At 42.8% G+C, this 18,214-nt stretch overlaps 1 protein-coding gene across 1 annotated transcript in view; it reads right to left on the bottom strand.

The window, feature by feature from the left end:
* Positions 1-4,799: 4,799 nt before the first annotated feature.
* Positions 4,800-18,214, bottom strand: part of COLEC12 (collectin subfamily member 12) — a 106,747-nt gene continuing 93,332 nt past the window's right edge. Inside the window, exons 5-10 of the mRNA XM_063326665.1 lie at positions 15,434-16,480; positions 13,505-13,993; positions 12,921-13,057; positions 12,054-12,163; positions 10,208-10,353; positions 4,800-8,937 (exon numbers count right to left, since the gene is read on the bottom strand). Of these exons, the coding sequence (XP_063182735.1) occupies positions 8,918-8,937; positions 10,208-10,353; positions 12,054-12,163; positions 12,921-13,057; positions 13,505-13,993; positions 15,434-16,480 (1,949 nt within the window). The 3' untranslated portion in view covers positions 4,800-8,917. The remainder of the gene's footprint in view (positions 8,938-10,207; positions 10,354-12,053; positions 12,164-12,920; positions 13,058-13,504; positions 13,994-15,433; positions 16,481-18,214) is intronic.

The raw sequence follows: 18,214 nt of genomic DNA, 5'->3' as shown, positions 1-18,214 counted from the left end.
TCAGCTCCAGATGGGTTTGCGCAGCCTGTTACGTGGTGTGCGCTCTTTTTCACTCTCTCTCTGTGCTTGGAAAAAAAGCAGTATTCCTGGCTTTTTCACCTGGTTTCACAGCCATAGATTTGTACAGGGTTTTTAGCCTGGCTAGTGTGATTACAAAGGAAATAGCGCAGTAGCCCCTCAAATTGAGGGGAAAGAGCAAATCAAAACAGACATCAGTCTCCTTCGCCAGAGTGCCAACTACCACAGAGTTGGGGGAAGTGCCGTGCACGTGATTTTGCTGCATGCGAAAATGAAGGGAAAGGGAAATGAAAAAATATACCACCATGTCATTTAAAAATGTGTACCTACAGAGTTGAAGCAACCACGAATGATGCTGTGCAGATGGTTTTTCTCTTGCCAGGGAGAAGTGTAGTGGGGCCAGAGTCTTTTAATCTGTCATATATATAACCTAAGATTTACAGTTGGAATCAGACTTGAAAATGTAAATGGATTTTCAATTGCAGAGTCTGCGCCATCATAATGGCTTTCATTCAGAGCTTTGTCTGGGTAGAACAACAGCTGTTCTGCCTGTGTTTTTTCTTGGTTTATTTTATTTTTAGCCTTTTCTCATATGTAAAATGCCAGGAGATAGACGCAGACTGGGAGACCTCGTGGTGATGTCTGCTAAATAAATAAAGTGCTCCCAGTGATACTCAAGTGAAACTTATGTTTAAAATGTTTTCTTCCTTATCTAACATTGCAAATCTAACATTGCAAAACACACAGAAGGAGAGAGATTATTTCAGCTAGTGAAGAGCCCTGACCAGGATTTTTGACCACCTTCCCACTCCTAACATGGCTAATCTGGATAAAATAGTATGCAAAGATCTGATCTGACTTTGAAATGAGTTTTTTGCCTGAAACCACTAGCTGGTGACAGTTGAGAGTCCCTTGGAGGCTCCAGGTTTTGCCCCTAAAGTTAAAAATTGGGGAAAGCTGGTGGTCACATTTAAAAATGCCACCTTTAAAATCCCTACCCAAGAAAAGCACTGGGGTATTTGAAATTGAACTCTTTTTGTTCAAATTCAACAATTGTCTATCTGTTTTTTTAAAACCAAACTACCTCCTTTTTTAATTCCTCTTTTTCAACATGTGCACATTTCTGCTGCTGTTTATTATGATTATTTAAGATGGATGTTTGACTGTTCATAAAGTACACCTGTTCAAATGCAGATACCAATGCGAGTTTAGTATGGAAATAGGAGTTATGAGTCCAAATACTGTTGTGGACCTATTTCCCACTGCAGACATTGTTTTGTTGCTTGGAGACCTGCTGTATGTTCTTGCTTAATCTTTCTTCCAAAGTCGAGTTCTGTGCTTCTAATACAGCTGGAAAACTAGAAAATATTCCGTGTTTCAAAACTTGTGTAGGAGGAAAAGGACATGTAGGAAAAAACAACCAACCACCAAAACAAAAGCCCCAACCCAGTTCCCTGGAGACCTGGAGCCACCAGGAATTTTTGTTTGTGATGGGAAAGTAGTACACGACTTCAGGCACCAACTGAATGAGATGCTTCTCTCGCAAGGCAAGGACGTATTCTTTTCACAACCGAGAATGGGAATTACGAGAACCACAACAGTGCCCTGTTATATGGTTTCTGAGAAGAGAGCTCCTCTGTGGTTGATCTTACTAGAAACCACGATGAGAACATCAGGGTTCATTATCCTCCTCAGTCATTCTCCATCTATTTCTCTCCTCCTCCCTATCTGACCCTTTCTCTTTCTCTTTTTCTCTGTTCCCTTTCTGTCCTCAACTCTTCTCTCTTTACCTTTTTTCTCTTTTATCTCCCACAGTTTCTTTGGAACTGCAGGCATGCAGGGTTGCCCCTGTCCATCAGAAGACGGACCAGCGACAAGGCTGTACCTGCAGTTTGGTTGGCTTCCACAAGCAAGTAGCACTAAGCTGTCTGCTGTTCAAATAGCAGTTCATGCTGTTCTCACAGGCATTAATCCAGGAACATTATTTGTCTGCTACAGTGGGATACTGCAATGCCAAGGGATATTTTGTCTGATTTCCACCTCCAGGCTTTTATTTTGACAGTAAAAAAAAAATGGACAAAAATACATTGTTACCATTCAGAAAAATAATTCTTCATCTGTTTTACATGAGTGTGGGTAATAGAGCTGGAATTAAGGAAATGTCATCTTTGCAATATGCCCAGACTTGTGAATGAGAGGGATTCCCGAACAAACTTCTTCCAAAGTCACATTGCAGACTTGCAGCTTCCACCAGCAGGACCTCTGGCAAGGCTGGCAGGAGCATGATGGCGAATGCAGGGAGTTTTGGAAGCAATTCTCGGAGCCTGGAACCACACCGATGCCTGAGCTGTGGATTTGTGCCTTGGCAGGACAGATAGATCAGAAAAAGTAGAAGTCACATGCTAATCTGTGAATCGGAGATTTTAATCTCTTGAAGATCAAGGGCCTAGGTCTGACCTGCGCTTAGATTCTGCTCTGGTGTAAAACCAGAATAAGCGTGCTTAAACTGAGATTTATATTTCAAATACCTTATAAAACGTGACACTACCTTATAAAAAGTCAAGGACTTGTAACCTGCTCTGATTCAGCAGGAAACCACCCTCTATACCCATTTTGTTGCCCCCTGTCCTCCAGCAGTACTAACAAGGAAAAAGTATGGAAACTTCCACCATTCAGTCAGAAGCCCGGCGTGTCCTCAGATAATCCCTTGCAGGGCTGGACAGTGGGACCCGAGCCAGGCTCTGTTGTCAGGGCTCCCCGGCTGGTCAGAGGGATGTGTTTGTTCCCAACCATCCCTTACTGCGTCTTGAGATGAATGGCTCCACACTGACCACTACAATTGCTTGATGGTCCCAGGAGAGATGCTTTTTAAGCTAAAGGATGGCACTGGAACAAGAACAAATGTGTCTAAGCTGGATATAACTGCATTCACGCTGCTTATTAAAAGGACGTCCCTAATAAAGCTTTTGAAGAGCAGCCAAAATGATTAAAAGGGCAAAGAAACCCCTAATTATTTTCAAAGTAGAACTTGGTCCGGTTTTTTGGAAGATTTATTGAAATTGGGCTGCAGAGGAGTCAATAGTCTCAGCAGTCCTTTAACCTTCTTCCCTCTGATAAAGGGTCTCTTGGTAATTTAGTGTCGTTTGTTAACTCTTACCCGCCCAAGACACTGCTCTCAACTGGGCTGATGTTGCTCTGCTGTGATCACACTGAGCTCTCCTAAACAGCAGCAGCAGCAGCAGCAATGGCCACCTCCTGTACGCACGGTGACGTGGGAGAGACACCATTCTGTTTAATCTAGTGATGAAAAGTCCACTCCTTTCACTGAGGTATATGAAAACTAATTTGCTCTACAGTAATGTTGGTTTCATTGGAAAAAATCACCTCTAAAACCCACCAGCATAAGAAAACAAAAATTCTCAAACCTGAGACATTAAAATGAATCATATTCTTGAAAATCTCCTTTTTCCTCCAGTCACAAAATGGGGCTGGCAATACTCTGGGAAGCCCTTTGGGTAAGAAAATCCTCATGGCATGCAAGATTTTCTCTTAAAAAGGCATTATTTGTCTATTTGCCTAGTGATTTGCTTTTATTGTTCTGGTATTAAAAAAAAAAATCTCGACACAAGTTTTGGAGCGTTACACTGAGAGTTTATTTTGAAAAAGAAATCAAAGAATGTTTTTTTCATCTTGGAGCCAGATGGAAAGAAAAAACAAACGTATTCCACCCTAAGAAAGAAAACACATGAGAACTTTAAAAATTTTTTCTAGCCAAGTTTTTTTTTCTTTTTTTTTTTTTTTTTCTTTTCTCACTAAACAGGATGGAAAAAGTGAGGTGGAGATGGTGAATGAACAAATAGGCTCTGGTTTTAGGAAGGCCTGGTTTCTGGGGAACAAGGGTTTTGTCCATAAGGCACCATGCACTCCCATCTATAGATACCCAAACTGGCTCTGAGTGAGCATGGGCAAGCACCGGGAGCCCTACAGCTGCCTCCTTCCCCGGGCGAAATGGGGTGTCCCAGCTGGGGACAGCCATGGGTGGCTGTCACTGCCGGTCCCTCACCAGTGCAGAGCCCGCTCTGGGGCATTCACAGAGGAGCAAACATCTCCGGGGTGCACAGAGACACCCGCAGAAGTGATGGGGGAAAAAAGCAAAGCAAGTCTGGAGGCTGGGGTTGGAGACATTTTGTTCCCTTTGGATGCTACGTTTGCGTGAGCTGCTGTGCTTTTAAGCAAGGAAGCTGCATTGGGGAAAAGCGGTTTTGTTTTCTCACACGTGAACCGACTCAGCTGCCTTTTCCCTGCTCGTGGCGGAGTGTTTTCCTTCGACAGCCAGCGGCCGCCCTCTGACCAGCTCCTCGCCTTGCCAGGGATCAGAGACCAGTTCCTGCTACTTGCTAAAAACAGAGGAGCTACTTGCCAGGAACAGAAAATTAAAAGAGGAGGTCAGCCATCTGAGCGAGAGAGAAACAGCAAGATCAGATTAGCCATTATAAACAGCCGATTTAAGCTTGATGCAATAATGGCTAAGCTAGGGACTGATCCTGCTCTACTCACGTCAAGACATTTCACCTGGGGGCCCATCTGAGATGCTTTGTGTGCTTCTGCTATGACAGGGAACTGCAAGAGGGAATTCTTGCTTCTTAAGACCTTCTTAAGGGTCTTGTTCAGCTCAGACCTTTAAAACCAAGTTTCTAGCACCGAGGTGCTGCAAGAACAATATGCTGAAACTGCAATGAAAGGATAAAATAGCTACAGTCACACGTAGAAGTAGGACGGTGTAAGTGAGAAGAAAGGCTTTAATGAAAATAATTTTCATCAGTTTGATTTTTAATACCAACGAATGCCTCTGGCTCCACATCTCTCTGATCTCCACATCTCTCTTGGTTACACAAGCATGCACAGAGTAAACAACATCCACTTCCATGTCTCCACGTAGTGCTTCCTTTATTGGAACATTTGCAGGTATTATTTATAGACATCAAAGGGGATGAGAGCTTGAGATTTATACGCTCTAATCAGCTGAAGGTGTTTCCAAATAAATTAATGAAAAAAGTCATAAATGACATTAAGAAATCCAGCACTGGATGTAAATCACAATGACTTTGCACCCCCTCTGCCTTTCCCTTCCTTTCCTGCAGCAGTCCCAGTGCTTGCCAGGGTATATGAACTTGCATTTAATTTGATGTAAAACAAGAAAAAGGGCGATGGAAATGTGTGCTGAGTATGCCAAGTTACACTATTTGTGCATAAGAAGGAAAGCCAAAACTCAAGCTGGGACAAAATAATTTCCTATCACTTAAGACTTTCCATGCAACCTGTGTTATCGCTCAAACCATACAGAAAGCAGATTAAACGGGGATGTTTTCCAGACCCCGTGTGGCAGCTCTGACTTTCATGATAATTTCTTGGCCCTTTCTGGTGTCCTGCTTGCATCCCTGCCAATCTCCTTTCTCTGACAGGTTCCTGAGCTGTCTTAACACTCTCCCAGTCCTCCCAGTGATTTCAATCGTTGTTGCCATTTGACACCTCTCTTTCCCTCTTCCAGGAATACTGGGTCAGAAGGATGGCCTGTCTCAGCTCGCCTGGCTGCTCAGGCCAGATTTTAAGGATGACTGAACACGCCAGGCGTGCAACTGCAGCGTCCCTCTCCAGCCAGTTTTGCCAAGCAGCTACACTCTTTGCCTCAAACCTGTGAACAGATAGCTTGAGCGCAGGCACGTTTTGGTGGATAACTAGAGCATTATTATAGATAATTACAAACCAGCATTGATATTCACTTTGAAATGAGTATTTCATAGAATCATGGAATCATAGAATGGTTAGAGTTGGAAGGGACCTTAAAGATCATCTAGTTCCAACCCCCCTGCCATGGGCAGGGACACCTCCCACTAGACCAGGCTGCTCAAAGCCCCATCCAGCCTGGCCTTGAACACTTCCAGGGATGGGGCATCCACAACTTCTCTGGGCAACCTGTTCCAGTGCCTCACCACCCTCATAGTGAAAAATTTCTTCCTAATATCTAATCTAAATCTACCCTCTTTCAGTTTAAAACCATTACCCCTTGTCCTACTGCTCCACTCCCCGATAAAGAGTCCATCCCCATCTTTCTTATAAGAAGGCTGCTATAAGGTCTCCCTGGAGCCTTCTCTTCTCCAGGTTGAACAACCCCAACTCTCTTGGCCTGTCTTCATAGGAGAGGTGCTCCATTTCATAAACATGTTGCATCCTTAAACTCTCCTGGTTTAATGGTTATTTCCATGCTAAGGCCACCCAACTGCCTGTAGTTTAACATAGCTGCTGTGCTCGTTTGCTCATTTTCAATCACTGATAAACAGCCATTTCTGTAACCTTATGCAGGCATAAGTGCAGCTATAGCCGTTGATCACCACTGAGTGGAAAATCTCTTTAGAGGGACTGGAGGACACTAGATGACTCTTGGATCATCTCACCTTGATAGGTACTATCACTGCTATCGCTGAAGGCAGAGAGGAATTAAATCGTGGCAAGGAAACCGTACAGCTGGGGATTACACAGAGGTTTCTCATTAACTTTTTTTGTTGACAGAATTCTGTCACATCAGCAAGAAGTTGTTCATTGAACATGGCAGACGCTCAGAATAGGCTTATTTCACCTAAATAAGCCAGCATTCCAAACAAAGGCAGCAGTGCTTCTAACACAGAGTGGCTCTGCAAAGCTCCACTCACCAGGGTTTGTGAGGCTCTCTGGGCATGCAAAGTCATAGTTTTGTACCTCGTTATCCAAAAACAGCACTTTAACATTATCTCCACAGACACTGTAAATATATTTGTAAACACTACAGCGTGTATCTACACACAAGTCCTAGGTACAGCATGACAGGGTGTACGGCAGAATCATGTTGTATTCAAAACCTGATGAAAAAGGCAAAAGAAAAGTCTCTGGAAATCCAGACTGCCTGAAGGAAAGCCCTGCCTCCAAGATGGCAACACATGGTTTCTGCAGCTGTAATACACAGACCTTCCACTTTTAACTAAACGTATGCAATTTTCATGTTGTTCCTGTCTCATATCTAATATGGACCACGGGACAGATTCCCAAACGTAACATTTTGTGTATTTTCTTTAAGAAAATTATAGTTAAAATTAAAAGCCATCCCCCCAAAAAAGGAACAGTGGAGGGGGTGTGGGATGCAAGAAAGCAGCAGGCTTTAACTGGTTGGTCTTAGGAGCAATATTTGAAAATCTGAAGTACAAGATCTTGTCTCTTTCCAACAGAGCTGGAGTATTTCAGCAAACTTATCTGCGTTCAGCCAAGGTAAATGGCAGGTCAGGAGGCAATGGAAAAACAACTCTTCTTCGTGGTATAGAGTGTGGCCATGGAAAGAGTATAAAAACTGGGAACCGAAACCAGGGCTTCTGCTAATGAACTTCAACTGGTTGCTAATTTTTTAATTCCTGATAAGCAGCACTGCTGCCTAGACAACGGCTCATGGGACCGTGGAGGAAACTGTCTGGGTGATGATATCATCTTCCTAGCCACACTGCTTTCTGTTTTGCAGCATATTTTATTTTCTAGTTTGTTTGGGAGAGAAGTACTGGCCCAAGAAAACAGAGAGATCAATTTACAGAGCACTTTGGAGAAGTGCAAATTGATTTGACTTTTCCGAGTGTGGCATGTTTTTCTCACCAAATTTTGAAATCTCTCTTAAAAAGAAACATATTTCAGTGTGTGCAGCTCCTTCGTTTCTGTTTTCATAAAATCCTTCATCTGGGCTTGACTTGCAATGTGGGTAGCTCCTACTGGGGTAGAATTCCTCACAAGAAGGGAGAAGGCATGAAAACATTTCAGAGTCATTCTAAAAATGTGGAGATTTATTCCTGTGGCACTCATGAGTAGAAGGAAGGCAGGCAGGAAAGAGGGCAGGAAGAAAGGCAGGAAGGCAGGAAGGCAGGAAGGCAGGAAGGAAGGAAGGAAGGAAGGAAGGAAGGAAGGAAGGAAGGAAGGAAGGAAGGAAAAGGAAAAGCTTTTATTAACATGGTCTTTGCATAGTACCCTGGTGGAACACTGGCTGTGATCAGAGCTATAATGAGTATCTAGTCCTTAGTCAACTTAATTGTTACACATGCAGACTAGACTGCACATAATAAGGAAAACACTATCTAAAATCTGCTTTAAAAGTTATTTAACCAGAACAAATCATCTGGGAAAGTACAAATATTTCTAACTGGAAAAATATTTCTCTATAGCTGAGCTAGGCCTGACAGCAAACCTTAATGAATTATTAGTACCTTTATTGTTTTCTTTGGCCCCTGTGCACTATACTTGTAAAAAAAGTCAGTAAAAAAGAGAACAATTGTAAAAAGCAAATATTTTGTACAAAAATACAAAGTTTTAAAAGCTCTTAAAAGTATATTCCATATTATTGATAAGAGTTGGACTATATATATATATTTATATAAAATCTATATATTCGTGTATCTGTATAATTTTCCTACATTTGGGATTTTAGCAAATGAAACATACTGTTTACACAGTTGCTTTATATGTTTTTCTATATGAGTGACCAACAGTCTTACTCAGATTGACAGAATGTCTTTTCTCAGAAGACAAAAGTTACTTATGTATGTGGTTACTGGTTGGGAAGAAAATCTATAACAGAGTTAGTCCAACGGTATTTCCTCATGTTGTGGGTTGAAAGGCCTTGAATAATTGCAGGATGCTGGAGAACAGTTGCTGCTGAATTCCTTTATGCATTTAAACCAGTTTTCAGTGCTTGCTTTTGTTGGTTTTTGTTTGTTGTTTGTTTGGTTGGTTTTTTTCCCCCCAATTTTGGTAGGCAATGTTGCTCTCTCCCAGGATTTTCTTCTTCTTCAGGTAAATTTCTATAATATGTAGGTATCTGTACAGTCACAGCCTATTACACTCCAAATATTTGCCCTACAGTATGAGAGGAAAAAAAGAAAAACAAAGAGAAAAAAAAAATCACGTTAAAAACCTGTGAAGATTAAATGCATTTCCAAAAAGAAAACTTACAGAGATCAAGGTGTGTTAAAAATTTAAGTGGACTCATATTCAGATCCTGTAAGTCCTGGAGGATAAATATTTGTAAACCGTGAAGTTTTCCTAAAACAACAAACGTATGTAGGAAAAAGAGGGCAAATTACATTGTTAGTTACACACAGTCCTTTACTCTGGACACCCAGAGTTAGGCACACACAAAGCTTATTCAGCTCTTTGTTTTGTTTTGATTTAGGGGGGCAGTTTTTATGGATGGGATGTGATTTTGGCTCTAGCTGACATTTCCATCTGCCTTCCCTGAAATTCAGCCGACGTGTTTGCAACTGGAGCAGCCAGGCACCCCAGGCAAAGCAACGTTTGAACAGGTTGTATGGAGGAGAGAATGTTTTGGGCAGAGCCCCACCATGAACACAAATACCACCTAGCTCTGTGATGGTGGGGCCGGGCTCTAAGCGGCCATGGGAACGACCTGCCCCCTGCCATTGCAGAAATGCCTGTATAACCAGAAAGAAACGGCCCGTGGCAATCACCTGGGTGACTGTGTGGCCACATTGGCAGTTTATGAGTCCTCCATGCCATCTGCAACAGATGAATTGCTTATGGCCTGTGGACCCAGCTTCTCAGCCCTACAGGACATCTGGCAGCGGTGGGGATTTTAAGATCTCCTTAGCGGTCACCAAGTACCTCCTGTTGCACAAACTCTCAAAACAGAGTCCTTTGGGTTTTCAAAGGCTGGTCCCTGAGCCATCTTAAGGCCAGCTTTCCCCCCTGCATGACCATTGAGCCTATAAAAACAGCTTCCAGTGTGGCCAGGGTCTGGAGCACACGTGCCAAATCATGCTTGAAATCTTAGGCACTTTTGAAGTCTACAGGAGACGGTCAAGACGCAGAGCATGCTATGCCTACAACTAGCTTGAAGGCTGCTCTTTTCTTGTGGTGAAAGGACACAAAAGCACAAGATTTATTGCAATAAATCCAGCATCTGCATCGTGCAGAGTATTAGAAAAGCCCACGTTGGGCTCGATCAGAGTAGAAGTGCCCCCGGTGTGATTCCCCTTGTTCCTGAACAAGGCACTGCCATAGCATCTAGCCTTATGCCTGGATCTTTTCCCCTATAGCTGTGGAAAATTTACTTGAATTCGGCCTCCTAGGGGTAGGGTGAAATAATCAAACCAAGCGCCTTGCTTACCTTTGTCCATGTCTTTTTCACAAATGAAATTGTTAACATCTTCACAGTAAAAGTCATTCCAGAGCCCAGCATAGATTAACCCGGCGCAATCTTCCCCTGGCCCGTGCCCGTGGCTCCAGTTATCAGGTTGCCCGGTTTTCCAGTTTCTTTCAACCAAAAAGCAAGAGATATGATTGCACAACGCAGCACACATGACAGCTTTTCACCGCAAGAAATTAACGAAAACATCATGAGATCTGTTCTGAACGGGAAATACACGTTGAAACAAACAATACATGACTCTTGCTGAAAATGGAAAACAGATGTATTACAGAGAAGGGAATCTATTCGGCCTCGGGCTGCCAAAACTCAGAGACCTAAAATTAGACCGATGAACTTTTATTTTAGTTTCTGAATGTACATGCACATACAGTGGGAGTGCTCCATGTGCATTGCTCCAATCCTGCGAAGCCTGCGCACCGCGTTCCTGCCGGCAGATGGGACTAAGAAGAGCCGGCAGGCTCTCCAGTGCTGCCCAGGATGGCAGCACCCTGCCACCGCTCACTGCAAAGGCGCTCAGCCCTCCAACCGCACCGAGGCGGGCCTGCGGGAGGCACAGCTAAGATTTATCTGTTTTACGGACCCATATTTGGATGGGAAGTGAACTTTTGGACTTACAAGGAATGTATAAAGTATATATACACACGTATTTTTTGAGATCGTTAGCTTTGATGGGGAAACCTAATGCAGCATGTAAAAAGCTTGCAGCAAGTGTTTCCTCATCCTGTTTTTGTTTAACAAGCGAGAAACGCTTCCAACCTCGGGACCTGAAAGCTCCGTTTTCCTGAAGAAACAGGTTGTTGAAGGGAGCTTGTGATTGCTGGCTGATACGGTCCGTACTCAGCTGAAAACATGCCTGCCTGACACAGACCGTTTGACCAGGCACCTGGGAAGACTCACAGCTTTCCAGATGTAAGAAAATACTTTGAAAATCAGTAACTGACAGCTCTGAGGTTACAACAGGGCACCTAAAATCACGGTGAAGTGGAAAGCAGTGGCTGAAGTGGGAATCAGCCACAGTGCTGCCATAAAGAGAAAGGAAGATGAAAACGGGGAGGGAGAAAAAGGGAAAAATATGACGGCTCCTTGGAAATACATCTGAGTTTTTCCATGTTTCTCATCAAAATGAACACCAATGAGATCACAGCTAATCATTTCGTAACATCTGACTGACTGTAGCCTGTTTTTCTGGAGCACAGCATGCTCAGCTCTATAAACTCTTTAGTCCACTCCTCAGTATTAAAAATTTGGGTGGTTGCAATCTGTTCCATTTAGGACAAATTAGGTGTAGCCCTAGGATTCCTGGAGAGCTGCCAGTTCAGTTCTCAGCTGGCCAGAGCTTAGACACCCTCGTTTCATGCATTTTCCTTATGCTTAATGCTTTCCATTTGGATTTGGGCTTTATCTAAAGGCTGGTCATTTTTTATCAGAACGAGCACTCTATTTATAGCCAGTTGTAATGCAAATAAGGAAAATTCAAACCAAGACAGCAAAACTGTCTGTGCTTTCTATCTCAACTTTGTAATAAAAGTCAGGAGCAAATGTTCTGGCAAGAAACACTGCGCTATGTAGTTCTGTGATTCTTTCATTCAACATTCAGTTTTCTTCCTGGCAAGGAAAGAAAGCCTTGTGCGTGGAGAAGAGAGAGAAAAAAACCAGTTCAGCAGCACCCTCAGTAACGAATTATTTCGTTGGCATCTACAACCCTCTGGATCTATCGGATAATTTCTAGATGCTGCTTGTAGAAGTGTCAGCAAGAGTGATAGCATCTGCAGAAAATAAACAGCATTGTTTTTTATTTACGTACGTGTAAACTGGTAAGGATCCATCCAGCCATCTCCATTCATTTTCCTTCTCTGAATCCGTTAGTCCGATCCAGAAGCTGCCTTTCCCAAAAATCTGCCTTTTTATCCATTGCTGTGGAAGAAAGATCTTAGTCCATAACAAACACACACAATTGTCTTTGGAGTCAATAACCCACTGTGGTTTCATGAGGATCTTGGTTATCAGAATAGGAAGGGCCAGAGAAATTTTTCTAAGCTGAAGATATGTTTCGGGACTTGGCCTTGTGAGCCCTTGCCCACCTTAGAATCCACCAGCGTTTGCATGTGAGGTAGAGAGCTGGGCATGAAAATCAGGCTGACATAAAGTCACAGCCAACGTCTTATAGATACAAACTGAAAAACTCAAAGAGTTGTATCTTGACATTCCCATTGCTATGTAGCCACCAAATAATTTTGTTGAACATTATTAAAAGTATAGCTAGATTAAAAATGGCTTTGAGTCACAGTAGTCTCAGACTGCATGTATGGAATCAGGAAATTTAAAATTAAATTATATTCACCACTGCAAAAACCACATTTTGGATAATATGCAAGGCATAACGGACTCCATCTTTAAAGGTTCAAAACTCCTACAATTCTTGCCAGCCTTCCTGGCTGCTCTGTGCCCAGCACCATTAGGGTCAGCACCAGCCCTGCTCACACTGCCCTTCTGCACATGCAGAAGCTGCTGAGCAGGCAGAGGGTGGACAAAATGCTAACTGGAGTCAATCACTGTGTCTGCTTCACTATATGAATTCATGATGCTCTCAGCTTCCCGCTTGCCTTGTGGCTTCCACATGTTAAATAACTTCAAACTCTCTCCTTGAAAAACAGAAGGAGAAGGTAATTACCTGCTCCTCTTTGTTGTTTATGATAACCAAGCGTGATGCCTTCTCTTCACAGAATAACTTTGCCTCTTCAAAAATTTCTCTTTCAATTGAAAAGTAGTAGCACTTTTCTGTATAGTTCTTCCAATGAGGAGAACAACCTGTGATGTGAATTTTTTGTGTTAAACCAGTTACTGATAATGCAATGGGTCAGCCATAACTTTCTGCAGAGGGCCACTAAATAGTAGAGTATCCCATACTCATCTACAGCATGCTGCCACCTAAAATACTTACATACAGTTTGGGGATTTATTCATTAGGGTCCTGATTCTGTGAAATCAAGGCTAAACTGCGTGGTCAAGGGGATTATTTATTACTCCTACCACTGCTGCTTTTTCTTTAGCCGTAAACATTAACTTAAATGAGTTTCAGGTCATCAGAAGGAAGACCAACAGGTATGGCTTCATTTAACAGGGCTCTGTGATAAATCGCAGAGACTTAGTCTAAGGTAGCAGAGGTTATTTGAACCAGTAACTAAGCGGTGAGCACCCTCTGCTACATATATTTGTTTCTCAGTAGAAGATGGACGTGGTGTGTTGACAGCTTACCATTAGCCTCGGGCACTGACGTAGGTTCACTTTGTAGTGCCATTGGCATCCCTGGACCTGGTGGCCCTGGCGGGCCAGGTGGGCCCTTTGGACCAGGCAGCCCAGGGACTCCAGGTAGCCCAGGTAGTCCTCGAGGTCCTGGTACCCCTGGCTCTCCCACAGTTCCTTGCAGGCCTTGAAATCCTGGTGGGCCTTGTGGCCCAGGTGGACCATCTTTGCCTTGTGGACCTGGTGGCCCTGGGTCTCCGCTTGGTCCAGGAAGACCCGTCTTGCCAGGAGAACCTCTCTGACCTTTGGAGCCAGGCGATCCTCTTGAACCTTTCCCTCCTTTTTCTCCTGGTGGCCCAGCTGGACCAGGTGGGCCCTTTTCACCTGCAGGTCCTGGTGGTCCGGGCTCTCCTTTCTCTCCTTTTTGTCCTTTCAGGCCAGCGGGGCCAAGAGGACCTTGAGGGCCTCTGTCACCTTTAGGTCCCCTTGGACCAGGAGGGCCTGAAACAATGTAAACATGAAAAGTGGGGATATGGACAGAAAACAAAACAAAAGGCCCACATCGGGTCTTTGTTTAATATATCTTGACCAGCAACACTGGCTGTTCAGCACTGTGAAAATGGTGCTGCTTTGAGCTACTTTGAGCAGTGCTTGTAAAAGTATGCCTGCTTCTCAGGCACTATATACCATTGCTCTTTCCTCAGTCTCCGTGAAATACAGGATACAGAAGAAAATAATCTGAGGCACCTTGTCCTGTGAACTGGATGGTGACCCCATGTTCCAGGTGACCAGCCAAGGTGCCCGTCCCTGCAAGACACACTCCGTGCTGTTGATGCACACGGTCCTGCTCATTGATGCTCTTGTTCCCTCACTCTGCTATGCTCCCTTTTCCTTCTAGCCCCATCACTCCACTCTTAGACTACAGGACTCCTTCTCCTGCAATGACTCAGTTTGCTGCTCTGTCAATAATGGGTTGTCAAAATGAGACAAAATGATGGATAGCGAGCAATAGGCCAACTGTGGAAAAGACCAGAAGTACTATTTGCTAATTGTCCAGTTATAACAGGAAAGAGAGCAATACCCACAATAGGAAATGGAAATATTGTGACAACAATAAACAACAATATAATTTTGGATTCTGATCACGGATGAGCAAATGCCTTGCCAATACCGCCCCCTCCCCCCGCCCCCCCCCCCCCATCCTACATCATTTAAACTCCTCCAGAGATAAATTCCTAACCTGGAGTCACTTAGGCCTGTCTGCAATGAGAAAAGTTAAGGTTACTGACATGTAATCTTGGCTCTATATCAGCCTCAGTTTATTTGGAGCAATGGATTTATATTTGTGACTGGAGTTTTAGGCCTGACTGGTTCACATCAGGTTGGAAATATGAGCGTTCTTTTCATCTGGGATAATACTTGGCTGGGAGAGACCTCCTAAACTCAATGCTATTTATTTCTGGAGAAAATAAAATATCCCAGGATTAAAAACTAAGCAAAGTAGGATGTTTTCTGGCAGACTAACAACTGGCTTAAAGTGAAATAGCAACTTGTTTTTCAGTAAGGGTGGACCTTTCTGGGAATAGGCCAACGTATATTTTTTAGACATTTCCTCCTTAGCAGGGACTGGTTTCTTGAGGTTCCACACCTTCACTAGCTTATTTTAGAAACTAAATCAAAAGCAGATCCAGTCAGTCACTCAGAATAAAATTTTGCTAAGTCAGAACCTTCTTTCATAGCATCCCCATTCTAGGTATGTAGAGAAGGCACAGGAAAATTAGTAAGGAATATCCAAGCTACATTTACATTTCCAAAGTTTAGGATTAGATAATGGAAAACTCTGTACCAGCATGCGCTAACTAACTTCCACAGAACTAAAGAAGTAATGCAAGCAGGCATTCAGCATAGACCATTATGGGCATCACTAGAGAAGCTGCATACCTTGTAGGATAGTGAAGTTCTTGATGAGCTGGCCGTGTTTGGAATCTACCAGCTTCATTTCTTCCATGATTACTGACAAATTGGCAACTTCAACATCTAACCTTGACCTCATCAAATCCTGTTGCATCTTGAGAGATGCAGAATCTAAGCGAATATTGGCTAGTGTGCTGTTCATAAAAATCAGCTCATCTGAATGTTTACTCAAGGTGTCTGTGCAAGTTGTCCTGACCTCATTGAGATTGCTAGTGAGTGTCCGTAGATGATGAGCAGTGTAGCTGATGTTGCTAATGATATTGACTATATCAGTTTCGAAGACCTGGAACCTCTCTTCTAGCTGGTTGAATTTGGCAGAAGTTCTGTTTTCATATTCTTTATGCTGTTCTTGGAGATCCTTTAGATTTTGTTCATTGGCTTGGGCAATTGTGGTGATATTCTCCATTTGCCCACTGAAGGAGCTGAGCTGATTGTTCATGTCTTCAAGTGTATCATTGTTAGCTTTTGCCAATGCTGAGTTGTTGGCGGCCAAAGTCTGCAAATTTTGTACTTTCTCCTTAAGCCAGTCAGTGTCCTTCCGGGCTTGAAGGACAACCTGCTGTAGATTTTGAAAGTCATTCTTGATTCTTAGAATAGCTAAGCTTGTATCTTCCATTGACTTCTGCAGGACACTGATAAGATTTCTTTGCTGTATTTGTGTCAGGTTTAAGTTGTTCAGGTTCATGATGACCACATTGTGAGAATGCACTTGGTTTTGCAAGTTTGTTTGAATATTACTTGTGTCTTGCTGAAGATTGTTGATATAGCCAGTATATGCCTGAAGAGTCTTATTGACACTGATGATCATGAAAGAGTTACTGTCCAAGGCACTTCTCATTTGGCTCTGTCTATCATCTAATACATTTCCAGACTCTTGCAGCTTCTCCAGTGTATCTTTGTTTCTGGTAGTTTTCTCTGCAATGTCATGAAGCTGCTGACGAAGAGCAAGTATGTCAGATCTGAAGCTAGACAGTTCAGTGTTAGTATTCATGGCTTTTTGTCCAGCTTGGTCATCTGTTGTACAGAAAGAAATTTGAAAGACTTTAGGATGAGTATTTTAAAACACAGTATAAAAAAGAACAGTCCATTTTAATACAGTCAGATTGTCAAAATGTTCTGTCAACAGAACTTCTATGCTATCTATTCCAGAAAAGAGAAACCACTAAGGAAAGTTCTGCCACAAGAGAGACAAAAAATCAAAGAGATGAAGACCTTGTGTCTTGCTGAGGAGGACAAAATGGTGATTCTGTTGTCACATACAGGAAGAGCTACTGGTAGAAATTGATGAATATACTCAGGCAAGTAGTGCTTGTATTCTTACTGAAAACTGAATGGTAAGCAGAATTCAGAATATTACAGAGTTATCCGTAAGTTTATGTTTCGAAGTTACAACTGGCTATTGCTGAAAGCTCAGAGGTAAATTTTAGCTGTTCATATTTTCTTCCTCCTTTTCCTGGCAGGTGGAATATCTTCACTGTGATTTAGTACGTATCGTTTAATTTTTTAAATTCTTGTGTTGAGATTTAAAAAATTTCTAATACCTATTTTAAAACAATCTGGGTTAGAGAGAAAAGCTTTGCCAGCAGGCTACTCCAGATATGACAGGATATGATGTATTTCTGTGTTTCTCTCTAACGTACTACTATTGCTTTTAATGACATTTATTTTGCTATTATTGTTTCCTCATGTTCTGAGTTTCAGGAAGGCAAAACCTTTAATCTTAGAGGAACATCTCCGCTCTTGCTTACACTGCCCTACAGTATACTTCTGGAAGCTTGCCTGGGTATGATTAAGCTTTTGAGGCTGTACAGCTCATCAGCCAGGACATAGAAACCAAGGAAATAAGCAGTCAACACTCACTCTCAGGGAAGATTCCCTTTCTTGACCTCAATTACTTCCCTCTCCTACACACAGTCCATATATTTTTGTCCTCATCTAAGTATAGCTATATTTATGAATTATGCGGTCTGAAGTCCGTCATTTAAGATGACTCCAAGAGAGGGCAGAAGGATTTTCATAAACTACAGTGAATACAGCTGTGTATGGAGCCGCCTTCTGGGGTATCTGAATGAGTCACGAAGGTGAACACCAAATGGTGGCTTGTGAGACTTCAGTCTGAAGTGTTTATGGAGTCTTTCGCAAATGGACATCTTCCGGAGCACAGTTCCCTGCCACTTGTCTGACTCCAGGATCTTCTCAGCTCTGACTCTGTGTTTACCTCTTTGTTATAGCTCAGATGATTATACTGTGTTCCTCACACAGCTCTGACAACTGCCAGGTCCACATACAGCTAATCCCTGAAGGCCTGTCTTTCATTCACCACATGCTGTTACCCTTCTGGCCTTACAGCAGTTCGCTTACCTTTATGCCTCCCACACACATTGCCTCATAACATTTTTTACCTCCTCCATGGCAATTCCTCCACTTAAATGGGAACGGATGGTCCTGAGCATCTCCCTGGCCATCCATCCGGCAGCGTGTAAAAAGGTGTGGGCGTGAATGAATCAAAGGTGCTCCGAGTTGTGAGAATTTGATCAGCATAATATAATAACCCAAATATAACCCAAAAGGTTGCATATGCTTTAAGGTGTAACATTTACTTCTGTGTATGTATCACTAGAAGTACATGCCACTGAATTACTCCCAGTCTTTGAACTAAAAGCAGCGTGAAAATACTTCAGAATCCAGCTATTTTTTGAGGGGAATAAGTCGTAAAAATTTATGATCAGGCTGCAAGCAAGTAATTTC

Source organism: Chroicocephalus ridibundus, chromosome 2 (genome assembly GCF_963924245.1).
Source record: "Chroicocephalus ridibundus chromosome 2, bChrRid1.1, whole genome shotgun sequence".
Classification (NCBI taxonomy): Eukaryota; Metazoa; Chordata; class Aves; order Charadriiformes; family Laridae; genus Chroicocephalus; species Chroicocephalus ridibundus.
Note: the sequence above shows the minus strand (reverse complement) of the source record. Positions and strands in the feature narration are given on the sequence as shown.